The sequence below is a fragment of the Bos indicus x Bos taurus genome, chromosome 21, assembly GCF_003369695.1.
Source record: "Bos indicus x Bos taurus breed Angus x Brahman F1 hybrid chromosome 21, Bos_hybrid_MaternalHap_v2.0, whole genome shotgun sequence".
Lineage (NCBI taxonomy): Eukaryota > Metazoa > Chordata > Mammalia > Artiodactyla > Bovidae > Bos > Bos indicus x Bos taurus.
Window position 1 is genome coordinate 1,955,183 of NC_040096.1, and position 24,878 is coordinate 1,980,060.

The 24,878-nt window shown below is 38.1% G+C and overlaps 2 protein-coding genes across 4 annotated transcripts; both read left to right on the forward strand.

The window, feature by feature from the left end:
• Positions 1–1,443: 1,443 nt before the first annotated feature.
• SNURF (SNRPN upstream reading frame) lies at positions 1,444–24,872 on the forward strand. 3 transcript variants are annotated; one of them, XR_003507571.1, is made up of 8 exons: positions 1,490–1,589; positions 7,449–7,544; positions 10,791–10,916; positions 22,819–22,930; positions 23,389–23,541; positions 23,970–24,108; positions 24,476–24,601; positions 24,708–24,872. XR_003507571.1 is itself a non-coding variant. In XM_027522064.1 (3 exons), exons 1-3 carry the CDS (start codon positions 1,576–1,578, stop codon positions 10,894–10,896), a joined length of 216 nt encoding a protein of 71 aa, XP_027377865.1. In that variant the 5' UTR covers positions 1,444–1,575; the 3' UTR covers positions 10,897–12,967. The 3 variants fall into 3 exon arrangements, 1 of the variants encoding a protein (XP_027377865.1); XR_003507572.1 differs by lacking the exons at positions 23,389–23,541; positions 23,970–24,108; positions 24,476–24,601; positions 24,708–24,872 and adding exons at positions 18,670–18,815; positions 20,036–20,187 and having other exon boundaries at positions 22,819–22,883; XM_027522064.1 differs by lacking the exons at positions 22,819–22,930; positions 23,389–23,541; positions 23,970–24,108; positions 24,476–24,601; positions 24,708–24,872 and having other exon boundaries at positions 1,444–1,589; positions 10,791–12,967.
• Positions 18,670–24,878, forward strand: SNRPN (small nuclear ribonucleoprotein polypeptide N). Its single transcript, XM_027522063.1, has 7 exons — positions 18,670–18,815; positions 20,036–20,187; positions 22,819–22,930; positions 23,389–23,541; positions 23,970–24,108; positions 24,476–24,601; positions 24,708–24,878. The coding sequence occupies exons 1-7, from the start codon at positions 18,813–18,815 to the stop codon at positions 24,743–24,745; spliced, it is 723 nt and encodes a 240-aa protein (XP_027377864.1). The 5' UTR covers positions 18,670–18,812; the 3' UTR covers positions 24,746–24,878.

Consider the following 24,878-nt stretch of genomic DNA (forward strand, 5'->3'; position numbering starts at 1 on the left):
TGCAAATTTTTATACTATTATGCTGGCTGTCTTTTCATTTATTTAAGTAATCGTTCAAGCAAAAACTTAATGTACTTGTGATACAGTCCAATTTATTTATTTATTTTGGTTGCTTGTGCATTGGTGTATCTAAGAAACCATTCCTTCAGTCAGAATCACACAGATTTACGTCTTTGTTTCCTAAGAGATTTGCATTTTACTCTTACAAACGAACTGTCATCCATATCCATTTTGAGTTAATTTTTGTATATTGTGTGATGTAGGAGCTCTGATCACTTTCTGCAGACTCCAGTTTCAGTTGCATAGAGAATAATTATAGTCTAGATTTAATGTCTTTTAAACTCATATCTCTGAGTGTTTGAATTGTGATGCCTACATTAAAAAAAAAAAAAAGAATGGTTGGGCGATATCATTTTGCTGGGAAGTCTTCTTTTCTGTATATTCACTTGCTAATTGCAGGATATGCTCACCCCTACAAACGGAATTTATTCTCTTTCAATAAATGAGTGAGCCAAAATGGCCACTCTCTCTGTGTCACTTGTAATGCCGGGATCCTATCATGCCTTTCCCGCCATCCAAAGCCAGCTTCTTAACTATAGTACTTAGTTGCTCAGTCGTGTCTGACTGTTTGTGACTCCCATGGACTGTATCCCGCTAGGCTCTCTGTCCATGGGATCCTCCAGGCAAGAATACTGGAGTGGGTTGTATGCCCTCCTCCAGGGGAACCTCCCAACCCAGGGATCAAACCCAGGTCTCCAGCATTGTAGGCAGATTCTTTACCGTCTTAGTCACCAAGGAATATTGAGCAGCCACGAAACTAGGAGTCTGGGCAGACTGGCAGAAAGAGCAGGCTAGAAAAGGGTGAAGATGGGTCAAGGAAATTGACAGCAAGTACATTAGAGCTTAGAATTAATTTTGTTTCATGTTAATAATACTTTAATTCTGAAAGCAATCATTACTGTAAAAATACAAACATGGTAAAAAATTTTCAATAGATTAAAACCTAAAATGTCACAGTAAAGAAGTTTAACGAAATCATGACTTGCTTTATATGTGTATATAAAACATATAAATGTAACATAATATCTGTGTTACCCTGCAACAGGATAAGGTCACCAGTGGAAAGCCTGAGGAAACCTGAATAAGGTACAGACTTTTGAATGTTAACAAAAAGGAAATACCCAATTCCCACTCCACTGGGAGGTACCACTCTGGGTTGAAGTACAACTGTTAACATTTGGTGCAATTCTAAGAGCCATTAACTGCTGGCTCACGGTGGTCCCTAGCGCTCCCCGACCCCAAAGGCCGTAGGACTTTGACCACCGGGGTGGGGTAGACACCATCCCCGGTTTCCCTGCCTGAGAGAGCGCGCGTCACCAGCAGTGCCGCAGCGCCTCGCCACTGCGGCAAACAGACTGCGCAGGCGCGGCAGAGTCTGGTCGCCAGGAGCGGGGCGGCTTGCCGCGCATGCTCAGGCGGAGTCTGCGGAGTGGTGCCGTGGCGGTGGAGCAGCGCAGCGTGGTCTGCCAGCCGGAGATGCGTGACGTTGTGTTCTGAGGAGCGGCCAGCGGCGCGATGGAGCGGGCCAGGTCAGCCGTGTGGTGGGCAACATTTTTTTTTTTTTTAATCATCCTGAGCTTCCAGAACTAGAAGTATTTCGGTATTTACTGGGGATCTGGGCTCTCAAGTTCTTTGTTCGGTAGCCGGACGGAACAACTTCTGGAGGCTTGGGGTTGGACTGACTCTCCCGACCGTGTTTTGTCAGGTCTTGGGGGTATCTGCACCGTCATGTTGCACCCCCTAAGATTCTCTGATTCTTTGTTCCGGTGGTTGAGGCCGCGACCGCGGCTGGCCACGATGCAACAGTCGGGGGAGGGCGCGGTTAGCGGCGTCCACAGCTGCCGTGTCTACGGAGGTGCTGATGTGTGGCAGCAGCGGGAGGGAGTGGTTGTGGTGGTCCCCGCGGCATTGATGAGGAAGGGGCGACGGAGTGGTCGCGGTGGCCATGGTGGCGGCTTATTGAGGGGGCGGCCGAGAGACCGCGCTGCCCGTGGGGGGTGTAGGGGGCAGAGGGAGCGTGGTGGGGTCCCTCTGTGGCCTCGGTATGTGGGGGTGGTGGGGTGCCGGCAATGGTGGGGGCATGACAAAGAAGTCGTGCGACATGGCCGCAAGAGGTGAGTGGGTGGGGGCATGCGGGTGGAGGAGGCCATCTGTTTGAAGAAAAGAGAGAACTGTTCAGTGTTCTCGTCACCGGCAGTGGTCTTAGAGTTTGAATAGTGCAGCAAAACTACTCTGTCCCTAAATTGAAGGGGTGGCTGCAAAAATGTCTGGTCATTATATACTTGATGCCTTTAGATATCTCCCATTTGTGAGCTTGGTGTAAGAGGAGGGATGTGGTATTCACAGCCCATCTAATGCATGGGACCTGCCAGGTTCTGGGATGTGACAGCCAGAGGAGTTTATTGTTCGCATGCATTTTCCCTGCGTTTGGAACGAGAGTTTCGAAGGCCAGCTCAGGAGTGTGGGGGTCGGTGTGGCATCACAACCTTTGTGCGGCTCTGTGAAGATGGCGGCCACCGCAGCTGTGCGGCTCTGCGCAGGCGCGGAGTGGGGGCGCGGCCCTCCCCATGGTGCCGCAGTGTGGGAGGGGCGGTCCTGCGGCCTGCAGGCGGGGAGTCGGCCGCGCCCTCCGGAGAGCCGTGCGCAAAGCGGGAGAGGCGGAGTGGGGGGGGCGGGGGGGGGGGGGGAGGGGAGGCTGCCAAACCCTGGTGCTGCAGTAGGGAAGGTGTGGGCTCGGGGTGCGCAGGCGCGTCAGTGATGACACCACCTCTGCTGTGCACTGGGGGAGGGGATTTGTGCAGCTTCCGCTGTGTGGGGTGGCCCGCTACCCTCTACATCTACGTCCCCTGTCCCTGTCTCTTCCCTGCTCTGCTGGAGTGGGCTTAGGGGAGGAAGGGCACAGGTTTGGGCAGCCTCTGCCTTATAAGTCACCTCTTCCCTGCAGTGCCATGGTAGAATGGAGCAGGTAGGCCAGAGAGTTGCACGATTTTTCCATCCTGTGCCTGCCTGAAATGTCAGGGCAGCTGCACTGTGCCCCTGGCCTTCTCTTACCTTTTTAAGGGAGAGGTGCGGGCTTGGAGGCCAAGAGAGGTGAGTGCATTCTGGGATTCACTACTCTACTTAAAAGACAGCCTCCATCACTGGTGCAGGAGCTTTTTCAGTTTTGTTCATTTGCCTTAGGTGGTACTGTGAGCAGTCTTAATTGTTTGCTGTATTAAGTGGATTAAGTTAGCCTTTTAGACAACTCTCATCCCTTTAATCTCTGATTTCAGTTTCCCAGATTACATAATTCTATAGCTACATTTCCCTGACCTGTCTGTCCTATTTCTTGATTGCTAGATAATCCATTGGTGATGTTACCTTTATAATATCCTTAAATCAGGGGATCAAGACTTCTCTAGGACTCTTGGGAACTGAGGTCTATGAATTGTTTGTTCAAGGAGAACAGCAGAGAAAAATGTAGAATGTGAGTCCTGGGTGTATCTGGGATTAGTGAATTGTTGCCCTTAATTGGACTTTTTAAAAAATTTGGAATATATTTGCTTTACGATATTGTGTTAGTTTCTGCTGTACAGCAACTTCACAGTTGCTAATGTGTTCAGCTATGTGTGTACATATCCCCTTCCTCTTGATTTTTTAATTATTATTTTTGTTCCATTATTTTTGAAGTTGGAGCTGCTATGAATATTCGCTGAGAAGGGGTAATTAAGAAAATACTATGGTTATTGTATTACTATTCCCATACTTTGATTTGGGGGGACATTTTTAAGGGTTTTCCTTGCAGAATTTTGATGTGCTTGCCTTTTATACTCATTTATCACAAACAGTACGCCTGCTTGTGTGCCCCATTAGAATGTAATTAAGGGAAATGTAAATTAAGCTTTGGAAGCTTTGTTCTGGAATTATTTTCTAGTAGCTCGAAAAATAGGACTCTGGTATTTTGTGATACTTATGATTTGCATTTTCTTTTTCTGCTTGTAGGAAGATACTGCTTCAAATATGAACATCTGATCATTTGGCCCTTTGCGAGATGAGAGTGCATCATCCTGGTCCGCCATTTTGTAGTCTTGCCCTCTGACTTAGGACCTCAATATGGCGGACCCTGTGGAAAGACCTGAAGTTTGAAGGTCTCTGTCCTGCCTTGTGAATATTTGGCATAGTACCACAGCTTTTTGAGAATGGGAAAGGAATATGAGCCCTGTCTGAAGTTTAGAGCAAGGACTGTGTGTTGCTTTCTAAGGCAAGGTACTTTGAACATGAGTTGTTGATGGTTAAGGCATCATCCTTCGCTAGTACGAGTGGGCAAAGAAGTTTTATTTTCTGGTTCCTGGGTGCTGGCTGGCTCAGAATTCTCTTTGATTCTAAAGGTTTTGTTTTTGGAGACACTGATTTACATATTAGTGGGGAGATCACACCCTGGGATTACCTCACATTATCTTTGTGTTTTTTAATTTTTATTTCTCATTCTTGAGATTTTAGTCATTGAGTTATTACTTTTGGGGGGAGGGGCGTGTAAGGAATCCTGAATATTTGATAGACTATTAGGAAAAAACCCTGTCATATCTCATCATCTTTGGCTTTTTCGGTATATTTTCAAATTTGTTGTTGTTTTAGTTGCTAACTCGTGTCTTGACTTTTTTGGGACTCCATGGATGATAGCCAGGCTCCTCTGTCCATGGGATTTATTAGGCAAGAATACTGGAGTGGGTTGCCATTTTCTTCTCCTGGGGATCTTCTCAGGGATTGAACTGGAGTCTCCTGTTTGGCAGGTGGCTTCTTTACCGTGGAGCCATCTGAGAAGCCCATATTTCCAGATTAGTATTAATTTTTTAATGAAAGGGATTTTGGAGTGAAAAATTACCATTGTGTACATGTAGCATTTTTTTTTCTCCTTAAATGCTGAATTTTCTGAAATGTTGGCTTCTGGGTTGGAAATGCAGTTAGGGACATTACAAATGTACATATGTGTATTTAGAACAAAGTTCAAAATAAAGCTGCTCATCACTGATTTAGCAAGTAGCTTTAAAAATCTTTGAAAATGAAAAAGATACCTTTATATACTGATTGTTTTCTCAATTGAACACAGACCTTCAGGTTACATAAAGGAACTGAAGATTTTTTCTGAGGGGTGGGATGGATAATGGGGTACTCTCAGTTAAGCTTTGATTAATCATAATGGGTGGTCTATGACAAAGCAGAAGTCTACAGTAAAGCAGAGGTTTATAATTCCTTTTACTGTATTAATGTATTAGTAAATATGTTTGAAACTACCATCTTATGTATCAGTATTTCATCCTTTTTTGTGACTGAATGACATTCCATTGTATGGATATATACCGTACCACACCGTATTTTGTTTATGCATTCATCATTTATACTTTGGGTTATTTCTATTTTTGGCTATTACAACTAACACTGCTAGGAACTTTCATGTTCAAGTTTGAGTTTTTGTTTCACTCCAAGCTTGGAGTGGAAATACTGGGTCACATGTTAATATGCTCAACATTTTTAAGAAATGCCAGAGTTGTGTCATTTTTCATTTCTCCAGTTTCTCCACATCCTACTCCTGTGGTGTAAAGTGGTGTTTGTGGTTTTGATTTGTGTTTTCCTAACGACCCTCATATTGAGCGTCTTTTCTTCTGTTAAGGGAAATTTTTATGCTTTTGGAAAGCAATCTGTTTGAATCCTTTATTCATTTTATTTTTTGTAATTTATTTATTTCATAGCTGTGCTGGGTCTTCGTTGTTGCACAGGCTTTTCTCTAGTTGTGGTGAGCTGGGGCTATTCTCTTTAAGTTGGAGTGCAAGGTCTTCTCTTCTGTGTCTTCTCTTGTGCAGGCCAGCACTAGGGCATGTGGGCTTCAGTTTTTTCTGTTCCTGAGCTCTAAAGCACAGGCTCAAAAGTTGTGGTGTAGGGATTTAGCAGCTTCATGGTCTGTATGTGGGATCTTCCCATACCAAGTATGGAACTTGTGTCTTCTGCTTTGGCAGGTGGATTCTTTACCACTGAGCCATCAGGGAAGCCCCCTTTACTCATTTTAAAATTGAGTTTTGTTACTATATTATTGAGTTGTAAGAGATCTTTATCTCTTTCTAAATTAGAGTTCTTTATATCTGGAGGAGGAAATGGCAGCCCACTCCAGTATTTTTGCCTAGAGAATCCCATGGACAGAGGAGCCTGGCGGGCTACATGTAGTCCATGGGGTCGCAAAAAGTTGGACACGACTGAGCGACTAATATTAATACTATATATATTCTGGATAAAAGACTTTAATCCCATGTATAATTTGCATATATTTTCTCCCATGCTTCTAATTGTTTTTCTAAGTGTCTTTTGAATCAAAGATTTTTCACTTTTGGTGAAATCCTATGGATTTCTGTTTCTGTTAGGTACTTTAGGTGTCATAATCTAAGAAAGCATTACCTAATCAAAGGTCCAAAAATCAAGGAGATTAGCAAAGGTTTTTTTTTTTTAATGATCTTTCCTACTGCTTGATTAGAACATTAAAGTTTTTGAAGCAAATCCGGGGTTATTGTTAAACTCTTTTGTTTATTTTGCGTAATCTAATATGAAACCTAAAATAGCATGGGTTCAGGAAATTGTCTTTTGGAATGTGTCCTTTGAAATCTGCCTGTGAAATACTACATTGCATGACTTGTGTAAAATGCCTTTCCTTATCTCTGTTTTGAGTTGGACATTTTAAAATTTCAGTTCCTGTAGTTTGTAGTCTGTGACCCAAGTGCTGAACAGATTTCCTGTTCAGATCCTTTGAGCAGCCATTTTGTGAGCTATTCTGCGGATTATACTGTCAGTGGCTATGTTTTTTTTTTTCTTTAAGCATTTTTAAAATTTCTTGTTTCTCAAATTCTAAGAAGGAAGCATTCACACAAGAGATTGCTTAGACATTTCGTAATTTAAATTTTATACTTTATTCCACTATACAGAGGATCTATCATAATAAAATATTTTTCAAATCATTTTTGGAATCAATGTTGCCACTTTTTCAGATGTATGTACATTTATTTTTGTGTAAATATATCTAAATATATAGTGTTATATCTGTATATGTGAGTATATGTAGAAATACACAGTTTTGCTTAATTTTTTGATATTTTTACTTTGACGTTTTCTGCTGTCAAGGGGAATCTAAAGGGATAAAGTAGTTTTGGGCTAGATTCTGACCATTGATGGATAAAGATCTTCTAATATTTAATTCTACCTTTGTCAGTTGTATTGATTTGTAATTGGTATATATCACCATACCTTGCTTTAATTAGATTAGATGGAGTTTAAAAATTCCATTTTACTAGATACATGTATAATCTTTAAGTAAGTGGTTATTTCAGAAATTGATGAGGTCTATAAAACAAATCCCCTTTCTACCTCAGGGACCGTTTACACTTGAGACGGACTACAGAACAGCACGTACCAGAGGTGGAAGTCCAAGTCAAACGTAGAAGGACAGCCTCACTGAGCAACCAGGAGTGAGTACAGTCAGGCCCTGAGAACCAATTTAGGGCATTTTCAAAGTGGAACAAAGTATGCTGCCACAGGGAATTTAAATGAATTTAATTAATGAAAGAAGCTTGTGCATGTTATATTGATACAGTAAAAAAACAATTAAATCATCCATAACCATGTTGTCCTAACTTGACTTTTGCTAATGTGTAGGTAACATGGTATGTTCATAAAGTTCTACCTCCTTCAGCATACTTATATTAAAGTTGTTTCTGCTTTATTATTTGTTACACTTCTGTTGTGCTTGCCAAATGTTCTGTGCTTTGAAGAGATGTAAATTTATGTATTCATGTTTGCTCTGCAGTCTTTAGAATTTTTTAGTTAGTGAATTTAAAATGTATACATTTTTCTCAATTTAGGATATGAATGTGTTTCTAGAAGGAGCATTTCAATTAAAACTATATTAATATTTCTAAAGAGTCACAACTTAGCAGCTAAAACAATAACAATGACATGATACATACTGAATCTACATTGGGTCTTGTGCACTTTGTTATTACGACAAATCTTGATAGTTATCAGTGGTAAAATTGTTTTTCTTTCCTAAAGCTGTTACTTTTCAAATTGTATTGCTGTTACTAATACAGGAATATAATTTTCTTATAAAACATGTAATTTTGAGATAACACAGTATCAAATATCACTAGTCCATTCCCCTCCCTGTCCATTCTCCCCAGAGATAAATCCTCACGTAGTTTGATCTCTTATCATTTCAGACCTTTTAATATGCATTCATGTATACACATATGGAGTGTGTGTGTGTTTGTGTGTCTAGGCATGTTTGTTTATATACAGAAGATTTATTCTGTAACAATATGCCTTGGGAGTCTTTCCATGTCAGGTGTTCTATAATAACATTATCATTATCTTACTAATGGATATTTAGGTTGTTTGCATTTCTTAGTTTTTGCAGTGAATAAAGGAGCAGTCAATCTGAAAATTAATATTACAGTTGTCTTTTGAATAATGAGGGAGTTGGGTTGCAGTCCCCCACATAGGCAAAAATCCCCATATATCTTTTGAGTCCCCCCAAATTGAACTGTAAATGGCCTCTTGTTGACTAGAAGCGTTACTGATAATATAGACAGTTGACTGAACAACATTTTTATGTTAAATGTATGTCTATATACATTTTACGTGTTCATGACATACCTTTCTTTTTTTGATGTTTCTAGGCTCTGGTTTGTCTGTAAAGTTTTTCAAAATGTCAAAAATTTCCAAAAAAAAAAAAACAAATCCCCAATATATTTATTGGGGGAAAAAACACATATAAGTAGACCCACACAATTCAGACTTTTGTTTAAGGGTCAACTGTTATTAATATTTATTTGTATTTTATTTCACTTCTTCAAATATGAAGTTTTTTACAGAAATTATTATACAACATGGGTAGCATTTTGTATCTTATTTTTGTTATTTGCTCGTTTAATATGTGGGGAAATTTCAGTATTTTGCATATTTAAAATTATTGGCAAGGCAAAAAGATTTCTCCATTTTTCCATGTGTTTTATTTATTCTTCAGACTTCGTTATTCTTTCCTTTATTAAACTTTGAAAAGGAATACTTTGAGTGAATATTTTATATAATTTATGATAGGCATTTGCCTGTTTTCTTTTACATGGTAATGCCATTTTTTTCCTCTCCAGAATCTCTAGAAATAACTTGAGGTAAATTAGAGATTGCGGCAGAGATATGGGTGGAGGAGATTTCTTGGGAGAGGATCTTTGTTAGTGAGTGAAGGTTCTGTTACATTTGTTATATTTTATTAGAGCCTTTATCCAGTGTAACATTAGTGTGAATCATCAGTATAATAGGTGGTCATATGGTAATCTTCTAAAAGCCTGCTTTAGGTTTCACTCATTTGTCCATACCTATGGAAATACTTCATTGCTTTTGAAGAAGAGACAACTTCATTTTCCTGATGTCTGTTGTATATGTTACGTATAAATACTAGGAGGTGCTGAACTAGAATCTGAGGGTAATTTTGCATTGGAAAAATAATATAATTTCCCCAACCACCTTTGTCCACTTTGATAATAGGTGGATTATAGAAACAGGTAAGCAGTATAAATATTCTGTTCTCTAAGCCCAGCTTTTAACCTGAGCCATCTAGTTAGCTTTAACTCTGGTGTGATCCCTGAGGCCCACCAGGAATAACAAAGACACTCCTATCACTTGTTAAACTCAAAGGATTAGAGATTACCTTCTAGGAACCATGGACAAAGTCCAGGCTAATTCTTTATGTTGTTGTTCAGTTGCTTAGTCATGTCCCACTCTTTGTGACCCCGTGAACTGCAGTTAAAAATCTTATTTTAAAAGTATAGAAATAGTGGAAAACCATTTATCACAGTCCCATTTTCAATTCTAGCTGTTACTGACTATTTTCATACATATGTACTTATCAACTGCCTGCTAGTGCAGGAAGTAAGAGAAATGGGTTCCATCCCTGGGAAGATCCCTTGGAGGAGGACACGGCAACCCTCTCCAGTATTCTCGCCTGGAGAATCCCATGAAGAGAGGAGCCTGGCGGGCTAAGGTCCACAGGGTCACAAAAAGTTAGACACAACTAAAGTGACTTAGTATACAAGCACATACTTACAATGAGGGCAGTTTGTTGGCTGGTGATTTATTTATGCTTGTCTTGTTAGCCAGCAACCTGTGTAATTTCCTGTATCTCTTATCCTCAGGATCAGATTCACAGCCAGATAGAGTCCTATTCATAGGTAGGAATATGTTGAGTATTTTTCCAGAATTCCCTGATAACTAAAGGATGGTAGATTTACATAGTCTGAGAGCCTAAGTAGCTTGGAAGTTCTTTGTTTCAGTTAGTAATTTCTTGTCAGCATAAATAACTATCTTAAAATGTCTCATTGGAAATACCTTAACCAATACCCTACCTCCCTAGGGGTTAAAGAGTTGTTTCCAGATTAGAAATGGTTATTATACTCTTGGTTCTTTTATAGGGCATTTTAAACCAAAAGAGCTCTTTTTTTCCTTTTTTTAAGTTCCTTGGTAATATCACCAAAGAGGGTAAGTATCCATCAGTTCTTGTACCTTCGTTTTTTCAGAGAGTCTCTTCTTTTATAATTTGTTCATAATGTAATGGTATGCTCTGAACCTTGAGGATTAAATGTAAGGGTCTTTTCATATTTGCATTGTTAACTACATAGGCAAATGTCTTTTCATTTATGTGTTTTGTGCTCTTGTCTTAGGTGTCACGTGTACCTGAGGCGATCTCAGCAGCAGCAAGTACCTGTGGTGGATTTCCAGGCAGAACTGAGACAGGCATTCTTAGCTGAGACACCAAGAGGTGGTTAAAGCAGTATTGGAACACCAAGGTAGATGATTTCAAGAGAAAAATAAAAACAGGTTATAGCTGATGAAATCATGATCAGGATTAAACAACTAATTAAAGGGTAGGATGTTTGGAGGTCATTTAATTATTTGGGATATATTCAATTTCTTTTCTTTAAAGGCTTCATACAAATATAAACACATAGCAGAAAGTTTTAAATAGTAAAAGCAGTACCTTAATGCTCTCACCCTGAAAGACTTTTGTCATGAGTTACTTTCTAGACAATGTAGTCTTTTCTTTTTAGGTAGTTTTATTCATATTTAGCTTGTACTGCTTTTCACCTTAATGTAAGAAAAGCATTTCATTATGAATAGTTGCTGAATATCCTGCTAATATGTTTTATAATTCCTTTCTGTGAGAATTTTATTTTTTCTGCTGATAGTTTGAAATGAAGCTTCAGTAATTTGCTTTTTGGAAAACATTAGATAGGATCATTTCCTTGGATATGCAGATGTAAAAATAAATCAAGGAATTTGAAATGAAGATTCATGTTCTAAATTATATTATCAATTACTAGTCTTTATTGCCATGAGAAAGTATAGTGCCAGGTACACTTTCATCTGCATTAATTATGTCAATTACATATAATTTATTTCTGTTAGATTAGAAATACACATCACATCCATTAGCAGATGAGAAGCTAAATATTTTCCCAGGCTTATTTACTAGTTATTTTTTGTTTTCTTTTCTCATATTTTGTTACCCATTTTTTGGATCATCTGACGTGTAAGAAAACTATTAACCCATGATTTGTCAGTGTTATGTAGATTTATTTACAGTGTCTTTTTGTGTTAGTTGCTTAGATTTTTAGAAAATTGCAATTAATTTTGATTATTTTTCCTTTCTTAAGTTTAAGATTTGAATGACCTAAATTCAAAGGGTTTAATATGTGCTTTTCAGAAACTAAGAGAGGAAAGAAGTTTATAGATGAGTTTTCTTCTAGATTTTCTTTATTTCTATTTCAGAGTATAACCCCACAACTCAAATTAATTAGGCTTGTTTATGGCCATCATTTCAAAAGGAAAAATCCTCCCCTACTAAATTCTTTACCCAGCATTCTGCAGTAATTGCCTGGACTTGATTGCAAGACAGTAGCATTGATTTCAGACAGTGGAATCTGGTAATTGTCCTCAGCTGTCCCCCAAAATAAGAACATTTTTACATGAATAAGTGTGCATAATTGATTTTTTAACCAAGAATTCTTTGGCCCTTTAGTATAGTTTAGATACTGTTGCAAGTTCCTGTATAGTATTATTTAAATCATAATTATGATCTGCAAGTAGAGTAATTTTCCAAGTTTTAATTGCTAGTTTCATCTAAATAGTACTAGTTACTAGAATTATTTTACAGCAAGAGTTGGTAAAGTATCTGACTCATTTATTGCCTGTTTTTATAAATAAAAATTTTGTTATCACAGCCATATCCATTTATTTACATACAGCCTGTGAATATTATTGACAGTACAGTGGCAGATGGGAGTATTCATGACAGATTGAATGGCAGGCAAGGCCTACAATATTTATTATCTTTCCCTTTAAAAGAAAAAGTCTGCTAGTCTCTTAGAGAACCACTTTCAAAGATGAAAACATAAGGTGGAGCCAGTAGGGGAGTGTTGGTACTATAGAATGTGGTAAAGGGAAAGGTATTGTAAGGAGAGTAGATGAAGTAAACATTGCAGAGTAGAGAATCAGATGAATTTGGCCATAAGGGTCTTCTTAAAGTCTGCTATACATGTAAATGGGTAAAGACATTTAAACAATTGATAATGTTTTCTTTTTCATTATAAAAATGTAAAGCATGAGTGATAGCCAAGAAAAATGGGAAAGTAAACCACAGATTTTAAATAGCCATGTTTCAACCATAGTGGGATTTTTTTTTTTCTTTCATTTTACCCATTTGCTTTTCTTTTGAAAACATAGTTGTAATCATGCTTTTAAACTACCCTACTTATGTATATCATTAATGTTCCTTCATTTTATTACATAATCCTCAATATCATTTGTAATGAATAAATGATGGTCCCTTCATGATTTACTTTTCCTTTGTACTTGTGTTTTTTTTTTCCCCTAGTTTTCCATGCTATTATGAATATTCTGCATTTTAAAAATACTGTATATTAGGTATTTTAAATTTATTAGGATGAGGATTCAGTTTGGGTATGCAGGGTATAAAAATTAGTAAGTTCTTAAATGTTTTGTTATGTTGCTTTTTAATAACATCATAAGCATTATTTACCATCAAGAATAACTCAGTCAGTTCAGTCACTCAGTCATGTTTTGACTCTTTGCGACTCCGCGGATTGCAGCACACCAGGCTTACCTGTCCATCACCAACTTCCGGAGTCCACTCAAACTCATGACTATTGAGTCAGTAATGCCATCCAACCATCTCATCCTCTGTTTTTCCCTTCTCCTTCTGCCTTCAATCTTTCCCAGTATGAGGGTCTTTTCTAATCAGTCAGTTCTTCGCATCAGGTGGCCAAAGTATTGGAGTTTCAGCTTCAGTGTCAGTCCTTCCAGTGAATATTCAGGACTGATTTCCTTTAGGATTGACTGGTGGATCTCCTTGCAGTCCAGGGAACTCTCAGGAGTCTTCTCCGACACCACAGTTCAAAAGTTCAAGAATAATTACTACAGTGATAATTTCTTAGTACCACCTTTGATGTCTCTTTTTTCCCCTTTGACAAACACTTTCCAAAATGGAAAGATTGTTTTCCTCTGGTTTAACTGGCATTGCTTTGTGGATTAATAGTTTCCACTTAGCTGTGTTTCTCACATTAGAATTTTGTGCATTTTTTTTTTTCTGTGAAGAGTCTATTTTATCAGGTGAATGGGAACTAATACTATACCATTGTTCTGTGACTTTCTCATTTTTTGTGTGTTAATTGGCCAAGTCTGACCATCAGATCTTTTGATTTAAGGAAGCTTTACATATTTATGTAGTTTAATCATTTCAAAGTCCACCTTTTCAAAAGTTTGAGAACTCCTCTTTCTGAGGAGTCCCAGGATGTAGTCAGGCCACCTGGACCATTTAGTTGTTTATGTCTGCTTTCATCAGGAAATTTATTATAACTGCTAATTCCTTAGTGCAGTGTAATATTGCTGCTCTTGTTTTTTTTCCTCTTAAAGCATTTTGTTCTTCTTTGCTGTGGAGATAACATTTGATCACTCTACAAAGTAATACATCTCCTTTCTCTCACAAGGATTCGTGATTAGAGTATGCTGAATTTAGAATGAGGTATAGCTTTCTAAAGTTCAAGTCCATCTCTTTAAGAGAAGCCCATTCTTAACCTCTCCAATTAGTCAAACCCTATTCTGAGTGAAATGTTATCTCCTATTTATATGGATTATTTTATACATAATACATATTTATGTCCCCAGTTCTGTAGGTCTCCATTGCTTTAGTCCATGACTCAAATCCCCAGATGCATTTCTATACATGGTAATAACATAGTGGTTGTGGGAGGAGTTTGGAACCTCAAACAGGTTAGATGGATAGATAGGCCTGACTGGCTTTCTTTTGTGTTCTGATCTACTATACCAGGAAATCTTTGTTTGCATTTGTTGATCTCTTAATAGCTAAGCTGTATGAACCTGGTTTGGTCTGTGTTCACTGAAATGCCAAGCAGGATAAAACATTTGAAATGGGTTTGATTGGGAAATCTGGACTCTGAAATCTTTTGGCACTTGAAGGTAAAATCCCTGACTCTGAATTATAAAATTTCATTGGGGAGGTGACTGACTACAAATTTCCACCTTAAATGCTCATTTGATACTGATTCCCACCGAAAAGTGAAAGTGTTAGTCACTCAGTCACGTCGGACTCTGCGACCTCATGGACTATTGCCCACTGGGCTGCTATATCCATGGAATTCTTCAGGCAAGAATACTGGAATGGGTAGCGATTCCCTTCTTAGGGGATCTTCCTGATGCCGGGATCGAACTCAGGCCTCCTGCATTGCAGGCAGATTCTTTACTGTCTGATCCACTAGGGAAGCCTATTATGTTAATCTTTATTTCAGAAACCTTTCTGTGATTACATTTCTTTCCTTTAAGTGAAATTTTGAAAATCCATATCCAGCCCTCTTTTTTTCCCCTGGTAATCACTGTCTGTGGCTCATTGTCTAGTAGCATGTCTCCATTTGGGAATAAGGGCCAGGAATACTGTCTTATTGAACATTCAGCTGCTTTTGTTCTTTGGAGGCACTAGTGGCAATATTAAATGTAATCTTAGCAACTTTGAAGATTATTTGACGGTTCAGATAATTTACTGTATAAGAACAGCTTAATTGGTGTATGTTTTATATATCATAAAATTTGCCCAGTTATAAGCTGATTGCCATTACAGCCATTGCCACATGTCCTTTTAGGGTTTTCTGTTGCCTGAGTAAGATCCCTTTGTGCCATTTAATTCATTCCCCAACTCCACCCCCTATTTCAGATAACCACTTAACTTAATGTCTCCATGGATTGCTGAAGATCTTACGTCTTAGATATACTATCATAAAAGTGGAAATTGCTAGTGGTTCAAACATATACCAAGGTTTCCTGAGTTTACAGACTACTCTTTTATAGAGAATCCTGTCAGAATTCAGAACATTTAAATTATAGGCCTGAAACTTTCATGTGGATTTGGATTAAAATTACATTTATTTGGGGAGTTTTTCTTCCTCTGCAATTTTCTGGAAGAGTTTGAGCAGGATAGGTGTTCTCTAAACTTTTGATAGAATTTGTCTGTGAGGCCATCTGGCCTTGGGCTTTTGTTTGTTGGAAGATTTTTTATTACAGTTTCAATTTGCATGCTTGTGATTGGTCTGTTCATATTTTCTGTTTCTTCTTGGTTCGGGTTTGGAAGGTTATACTTTTCCAAAAATTGATTCCATTTCTTCCAACTTGTCCATATTATTGGCATGTAATTGCTCGTACTATTCTCTTATGACCCTTTGTATTTCTGTGTTGTCTGTTGTAACTTCTCCTTTTTCATTTTTCATTTTATTGACTTGAATCTTCTCCCTTTTGTTCTTGATGGGATCATCAGTTTTATCTTCTCACAGAACCAGCTTTGCAATGAATTTTGCTGTAGTTTCCATTTCTTTTTCATTTGTTTCTTCTCTGATCTTTGTGATTTCTTTCCTTCTACTAGCTTTGAGTTTTTTTTGTTGTTGTTATTCTTTTTCTAGTTGACTTTAGGTGTAACATTAGGTTGTTTATTTGATGTCTCTTTTTTCTTGAAGTAGGCTTGTATATAAATTTCCCTCTTAGCACTGCTTTTATTGCGTCCAATAGATTTTGAGTTGTGCTTTCATTGTCATTTGTTTCTAGATGTTTTTTGATTTCCTTTTTGATTTCTTTAGTGATCTGTTGGTTATTCAGAAGCCTGTTGTTTAACCCCCATGGGTTTGTGTTTTTTATAGTACTTTTCATGTAGTTGATACCTAATCTTACAGCCTTATCAGAAAAGATGCTTGAAATGATTTCAACTTTTAAAAATTTACCAAGGGTTTGATTTCTGGCCCAGATGTGATCTATCCTGGAGAATGTTCCATGTGCACTTGAGAAAAAAGTGAAGTCTATTTTTTTGGAGGAAATACCCTGTAGATCTCAATTAGGTCTAACTGATCCATTGTATCAGTTAAAACTTGTGTTTCCTTATTGATTTTCTGTCTGGATCATCTGTCCATTGGTGTGAGTGGGATATTTTAAGTCCCCTACCATGTCACCCTGTTACCAAAATCAGACAAAGATGCCATAAAAAAGGAAATTACAGGCCAATTAATGATGAACATGGATGAAAAAATCCTCAACTAAATGCTAGCAAACTGAATCCAACAGTGGGCTTTATCCAGGGATGCAAGGATTCTTCAGTATACACAAATTAGTCAATATGATTCACCATATTAACAAATTGAAAGATAAAAATCACATGATCATCTCAGTACATGCAGAGAAAGCCTTTTACGAAATTAAACACCCATTTATGATTAAAACTCACCAGAGAGTAGGCGTAGAAGGAACATACCTCAACATAATAAAGGCCAATAAAGACCAACTCAGAGCAAACGTTATCCTCACTGGTGAAAAACTGAAAGCATTTCCTTTAAAGTCGGGAATAAGATGAGTCCACTCTTACCACTCTTATCATTATCATTCAACATAGTTTTGAAAGTCCTAGCCTTAGCAGTCTGAGAAGAAAAAGAAATAAAAGGAATCCAGATTGGAAAAGAAAAAACTACATTTATTGATGGTAGGATTGACTTACAGAAAAAGCTGCACAAAGGATGCATGGTAGTTTGCATGTGGAGAACAAAGCTTGGGAGAGAGATTCTGAGTAATGGTCATTTTATTATTTTTTTTTTAGAAAACCTAATACCCTCCAAGTTCTCTTTAAAATGTAATGAACTGACATGAAATTTTGCTAATTGTAGGGAAATACTGCCTCTACATTTTACCATTCTTACTGAACTATTTGTATAACTTCATTAAACTCTCTTCTAATCTATTATGGTTTTACACACCATTCTTTTTTTTTATTATGTCATAGATCTTAACCACTATTTAAATGATTTTATTTTCACATAAGAAAATAGATGATTGTAAATTACTTAACCAGGTTACTGTTTGTAAATCTTCTCTATTGAAAACAATGGAGACAACAATCTTACTTGAAATGTTTGCATTGTTGAAAGTACAATTAAACTAGATTTTGTTTATGATACTGAGTTACTTTTATGTAAAACCAAAGTGAAAGTGAAGTCGCTCAGTCGTGTCCGACTCTTTGCGACCCCATGGACTGTAGCCTATCAGGCTCCTCCGTCATGGGATTTTCCAGGCAAGAGTGCTGTAGTGGATTGCCATTTCCTTCTCCAGGGGATCTTCCCGACCCAGGAATCGAACCCTGGTCTCCCACATCGCAGGCAGACACTTTACCGTCTGAGCCACCAGGAACATCTATGTAAAACCAAATTCCCATTCATAAAGAACATAATGTGTATGTTTGCTTTTTAAACATAATTAGCAGTTTGAGAGCACTTACTAGTTTTGGCTAGGTTTGGTTCATACTTATTAGAAGCATTTTCTTAAGTTAATCGGGGGGAAATGATTGTATTCTAATGTTTGTTTCTTTGATTACTAAGAAAGTTGACTGTACATACATGTAAGCATTCAGTAGTTGTATGTGACCTTTTGACAAAGGACATCTTAAGCAGGTACGTGATAATATATTACATTCATAGTGAAGAGATATTTCCTAGCATTATTCTGAAGGGACTTTGGCTGGGTGGGGGGAGGTAACATTGTGGTTTAAAGCATTTAGGTGGTTTAGCCAAGGAGCAAAATCTGGGCTAACTCAGGAGGAATTCAAATGGAGAAACTTAGGAATACCAAAATGTTGAAGTTGAGATTACTTGGTATTAATTTGTGACCAGAGAATCAAACACCTTAGAATAAGGATGGAAAAAGAGAATACTATGTTTTGGGGATATTAATAGAAAATTAAGTTTATTTTTGAAACTTTTAAGAATTTCTGTGTAAAATTACATTCAACAAATTGGTAACTTACAGGTGTGCAAAAAATGGGAGATAAGGTCATCAAATAGTGAAATATGGTGTTTAATTGGTGGGTATAAGAATGAAATAGAGTGATTTTGAGTATCTCAAATAGTACTTTTCATACAAGATTTTCTGCCTGTTTTAAACCATGGTAGATGTGGTGCAGCTTGATCATGCTTTCCTCTGCAGGCTCCATCTACTATTTGAAGCTTCTGCCTCAGCTTGCATTGTTTGTAAGAGAACCTGCGTCATACCTTTATCTGTAGCCTTCCCTTAGGTCTTAAGGATCCTGAAACTTTCCTGTGGACATTGAATTTGGTGGAACAGCAATCATGGTAAGATGTTTATTAAGGTAGAGGGGAGAAAAGCTACTCTCTAAATATATTGGATTTCCAGAGTGTGAGGTGTTTCAGGGTTCTTAATAGGGAATTAATCTATAGTGATGATACCTCATTGCATTAGATAAAAACTGTAGAAAACCTCTGTATGTTGTCCTGTTATAGAGATCTTGCATTGTGAAGAAAGACAGAATTTTTGGTCGTATTTACAGTGGTGAGGGATCACCTGCAGATGGGGGACTCAAGAGGTCAGATTTCAATAGATTGAAAAGTCTACTTTGAAAATGGATGGTCCAGCAAAACAACGGCCGAGGAACAGGCTTGAAATCAGTGGAGAAGAAAAATGGAGGTCTTTGAGACTTGATTGGTACAAAGGAAAGCAGTCTAGAGAGATACAGCATCCTAATCCATTTGGTGGCTCTGTTTAAGTTTAGGTAACCAAGAACATACATTATTAATGGGAAGGATATCCAAAGGAACTGAAAACTAGTTTTTGATGAGTGAGAAGAATCTTAGATTTTTACAGTGGTTTGGGGTCTTCCAGAGGGCCACAGTATGGAAATAGTATTTCTGCATATTAAAATTTTAGTGGAGTGGTCACTTGGGATGAAAATCTTTTTAAAAGGGGCCTTAGTGGCACCTTTACAAAAAATTAAGTAAAAGTTTGAGAAACACTGATGAAAGTTCTGAATGATATAAGAGGTGAGGTGTAAACTAGGATAGAGGCCTTTAAAAGAGAACTGAAAAATAATACATTATGTTTACATTGGGTTGACGGAAACTGAAAAGTTTTTGATGGAGATAGAGATTTCCCACCAATTGTCTAGGTGTCTAGTGGGAAAAGAAATAGTCCTCAGGATCACGTACTCTGTAGGAGAGTGAGGTTTGGGATTCGAATTGGGAAAGGACAGGGATTAGAATGATGGTATGCTAAAAGAGAGAACTGGGTTTGGGAATCTATTGGGGAAATCATATATTTAGGGCAGTGGAAAACTGCATAGGGATTCTGAAAAGTAGACCATTCCATAGAGGAGTATAAGTGGTCCTGGGTCCAAACTTAGTATCCTAAAGGTAAGGTAAGAAAAGATTGACTGCATGATGTTTTTGTTAAGAAAGCAGCCAAATTTGGATTGGTACAGGAGTGGGGAAGAAACAGGAAAGGGTTAGAAAGTAGCTGCAGACAAAGTGATGACTAACTCATATCTTACTCCTTCCAGACTGTGGGAAAGAGTAGCAAGATGCTGCAGCACATTGACTATAGGATGAGATGTATCCTGCAAGATGGTCGTATATTCATTGGCACCTTTAAGGCTTTTGACAAGCATATGAACTTGATCCTCTGTGATTGTGATGAGTTCAGGAAGATCAAGTAAGGCCACTTTGGGTTTGGGCAGTGGGGTCCTGAGGGAGAGGCAGAACAGTTAAGGGTGAAGGAGTTAGTAAGTAGTTAGGGCACCTGCTGAAGGAGACAGGAAAAATGGCAGTCCTGTCTTGGTGTCATCTCTGAATTGGATGAATCTCCCAGTATTAGAGTCACTGTATCCACACTACTGTTTCATTATTTTTATTTTTTATTTTAATTTTGAAACTACAATTATGAACTAAAACTGAGGAAAAAAGCTGTATGCTACTCTCAGAATAACAATATATATTTATTTAGAAAATTGAGATCGAAGGAATTGTAAGAGTCACAATTACTCTTCATGGTTGAGGACTTGAAATGAGAATAGAATAGTTCAGGCCTGGTCTAGCAGTTGTTCAGCCAGCCTCTTTGCCTGCCCCTTGTTTTGTCTGAACTCACGTGGTCAGTGTTGATTTGGCATCAGCCTCTAATCTCCCTTGCTTATTTGTTTTGGGGGTTTATCCATGCTCTTTCTCCAGAAATAACTTCAATATGCTTGTGCCTTACCTATGACACAATCCTCTTTGCACCTGTGTTTGAGGAACTTCCTGTAACAATAAGAGCGTGGCACTTGGGAGATCCCAGAGCCATTATACTCAATTGACTTTCCATTCAGAGTATTTGGGTTAGTGCTAGTAATATCTCTAGATGTTCAAAATGGTTTTGTTTCAGGCTTTTATCTAGGGGTAGAATTTATATTGACCATTGGCTTGATATCGTCTGTTCCCACAGTTGATGATACATTGTCCAAAAATTTAATTTGACCAATTCACTTAGAAGTTTCTGTATGAAGAGAAAGGTGATGATGCTTTGCCTGCCTGCTATACACATCTGTTCTCAAATCTTAATAGAATCCATAACATATTCCTTGTCCTTTTGTTTTTATTTATTCTTAATTTTCTTCCTGCATATGAAGTTGGATCATTTCAGAAATTCTAGATGATGAATGCTAAGTTAATGATCAATGTTAAGGTTTTGTTTAAATAATCTACATTTTTACTGAAAACGATTTTTAAAAATTACAACTTTGATAAATACTAAAGACAATTGAGAGTGCTTTAGGTGTATCCTTAATTTATGTCTCATTCTTCAGTAAGTTTTAGGGATAATTTCACCTAAATAAGGCACTATCTATATTATATGGTAGAAGCTGTATGCATATATGATTTTTGCTGCTGACACATGAGGAAATTAGACTAACAGAGGTTCAAAAAGTTTTCAAAAAGATTTCCCCTGATTATATCCATGCATACTCAGTCACTTTGATTGTGTCCGACTCTTTGCCACCTTATGGACTGTAGCCTGCCAGGCTGCTCTGTCCATGAGATTCTCCTGACAAGAACACTGGAGTGGGTTGCCATCTTCCAGAACTCAGACCTACGTCTTTTATGTCTCCTGCATTGACAGATGGGTTCTTTACCACTAGCACCACCTGGGAAGCCGCTTCCCATGGTTATATAGTATGTGGTAAGTCTAGGAATAAGCAGGTGTCTGCTATTAGGCTGTTATTGCCTGTTGCTGTTCTCATCTCTTATTTCAGTTGTCTTGTCGTTAGTATTTATTTAGTTAAAAATGATTTAATTCCCATTTTAACATGAAAACTTGAAGTTTCAATGTTGCCTGTCTTCAAAGTCTTAGCCAGTGTTGATCACTTTATAATGATCTCCTTATAATAGAAATAATTGAATTACTGTGTAGTGTATTAGAAAATAATGCAGTATTGTAGGTCAATTATACTTCAGAAACAAACTCAGAAAACAAGATCAAATTTGTGGCTGCCAGAGGCAGGGCATGGTGGGGTGAATTGGATGAAAGTGGTTAAAAATTATGAACTTCCATTTTTAAGGTAATTAGGTACAAGGGATGTAATGCACAGCATGAGAAATGAGATTAACAGTGCTGTATGTTATATATCAAAGTTGTTAAAAGAGTTTTCAAGGAAAAACTTTTTTTTTTTTGGTATCTGTAAGACATGTTGGAGGTCCACTAAAATTATTGTGGTAGTTATTTCATGAAATAAGTCATTATGCTATACACCTTAAAGTTAACACAGTATGGTTTGTCAGTTATATGTCAGTAAAACTGGAAGGAAAAAGATAAAATTCCAAGTTTTGCTGTCAATAAAGACCCATATGCTGGAAAAGATTGAGGGCAGGAGAAGAGTGTGACAGGATGAGATGATTGGATGGTATCACTGACTCAATGGGCATGAGTTTGAACAAACTCTAGGAGACATTGAAAGATAGCAAAGTATTGTGCTGCAGTTCCTGGGGCCACAGAGTCTGCATGACTTAGCAGTTGAACAATAGCAACAACCATTAAAAGAATCCTAGCAATGTTATTTGCATCTGTGTTTCACAAAGAAGAAATTAGTTTTGCTATAGTACAACATTGAGGGAATATTCTGGAAGTTTGGTGTATAGTAGGAAAAGAGCTCAGCTTTATATATCGAGTCTAGTTTTCTTTGTTTTTGTCACAACTCAGTAACTGAGCATGACTATCTGGGCATGGATTACTGTCTTGATATGTAATTATCTATAAAAATGTTAGTGAGTCGATCCATAACTTACCATACTAAAATTTTCTTCCCATTTATAGGCCAAAGAATGCTAAGCAGCCAGAGCGTGAAGAAAAGCGAGTTTTGGGTCTGGTGTTGTTGCGTGGGGAGAACTTGGTTTCCATGACTGTGGAGGGACCACCCCCCAAAGATGTAAGAAAGATGTAGGACAGGACAGAACATTAATGTGGGAGGGAATCATAGTATTTGAATTATTTGCTAAATGAGTGTACAACAGAGACAAAGTACACTATACCTTTGTCAAAATGTGCCTGGCACTTGATATAAGTTCTTGTTTGTCTATAATGGGAGATTAAGCGTATTCTAATGAGTTATTCTATGTGCTGACTACAATCTAGTTATGGGTAGGAGTGCTGATTTATTTTCTCTTGATAGGATCGTGAAAAAGTGAAAAATATATGGGCTCCCAATTTGACTAGTATACATCTAGTCTGTAGGATGCTTCTCTTGATGCTATTTTCAATATAGAACCTCATATGAGATAGGTTATATGGTAAAATGTTGAAAAGAGGTAATTATTTAGGAATGATTATTGATAGATAGCTTTCATAAATTTGATTTCAAGCTATATATGTATTTTTTTGTTTCAGACTGGCATTGCTCGGGTACCACTTGCTGGAGCTGCAGGGGGCCCTGGGGTTGGCAGGGCAGCTGGCAGAGGCGTTCCAGCTGGTGTTCCAATTCCCCAGGCTCCTGCTGGATTAGCAGGCCCTGTCCGAGGGGTTGGGGGGCCATCTCAACAGGTGAGGCACCAGGAGTGTTATTGAGAGAAAGTACCTGGAATCTGATACTGAGGAGACTGAAAAAACTGAGTGAACATCCTGTACTGTGTAAAGCAGTATATGCTGTAGAGGGAAGAGGGGTACAAATATACATTATGAAGCCACCATGATAGCAGTAACTCAGCACTGATGAGCGAAGAGGAATATGGATGGATAAACCAGAGTTGAGAATGCAAAGGGCTGATGAAGTTAAAAGCGGACATGTTCATTTTAAAGGAGAGTGTGATAGTGGTGATAGTGCGCCTTAAATGAGAAAAATGGGAGAAGTGCGTAATTGCTATAATTACTTTGTGTTTAATAAATAGTGTATGATCAGCCTTTTCTTTTCTGTATTTGAATGATGTGAGGAAGTGTTTATATTTACAGCCTGTCTGTGCGTTCTTTCTCAGGTAATGACCCCACAGGGAAGAGGCACTGTAGCAGCTGCTGCAGTTGCGGCTACTGCCAGCATTGCTGGAGCTCCAACTCAGTATCCACCAGGACGGGGGACTGCACCTACACCTGTTGGTCGAGCAACCCCACCTCCAGGTAAGGAATCAATGGAGAATTTGGTTCTAAAAAGAATTCTAAAAGAATGTGGTTCTTAGATACAGATGTGGATCTGGGAAATAAAATTATGATGACCAAAAGCACTCTTTAAGAAGATACTAAATTAAGGCCCAGCCTAACTCCCTAACTAGGAGCTTGGAATATGTTTTCACTTTTGGCCATTGATTTTTAATGAAAACTATGGACTCTTGAATTGGGATGATCTGCCGTAGCAATGGTCAAGGAGAAATGTGTTCAACTCTTTACTTAGTACCTGGCTTATTTCTTTAACTATTATCTTGTGCTTTATGCTACCATCTTAGCTGATTTATGTGCTTTTTTTTTTTCCTGCCATTTTTCTTTCTAGGAATTATGGCTCCTCCACCTGGTATGAGACCACCCATGGGCCCACCAATTGGGCTTCCTCCTACTCGTGGGACACCAATAGGCATGCCCCCTCCAGGAATGAGACCCCCTCCACCAGGGATAAGAGGTGAGTGAGTATTAATAATTTTCTCAGTGGTACTAGCCAGGCCCCTGAATATTTATGTTTGTCTATTTTTTTATGATCTCATGGAATTTTGCTTTTTCTTTTCAAGGTCCACCTCCCCCAGGAATGCGTCCACCAAGACCCTAGGATACTGTTGATCCTTCTTAGTCACTTTTTGTCCTGCAATGCAGCTTGTGAAATGTGTGAAATGTTTGTGAGCTTTTGTCCCCTCTGCTCCATTAATATTAGCTAATAAATGCATAGAGCAATTAAACTGTGA

Excerpts from the sequence above, each read along its gene's own strand:
- SNURF (XM_027522064.1), top strand. Across the intron at positions 7,545-10,790 it reads GCCTCACTGAGCAACCAGGA|GTGTCACGTGTACCTGAGGC; the intron begins GTGAGTACAGTC and ends CTCTTGTCTTAG.
- SNRPN (XM_027522063.1), top strand. Across the intron at positions 22,931-23,388 it reads AGGGACCACCCCCCAAAGAT|ACTGGCATTGCTCGGGTACC; the intron begins GTAAGAAAGATG and ends TTTTTGTTTCAG. Across the intron at positions 24,109-24,475 it reads TCGAGCAACCCCACCTCCAG|GAATTATGGCTCCTCCACCT; the intron begins GTAAGGAATCAA and ends TTTTCTTTCTAG.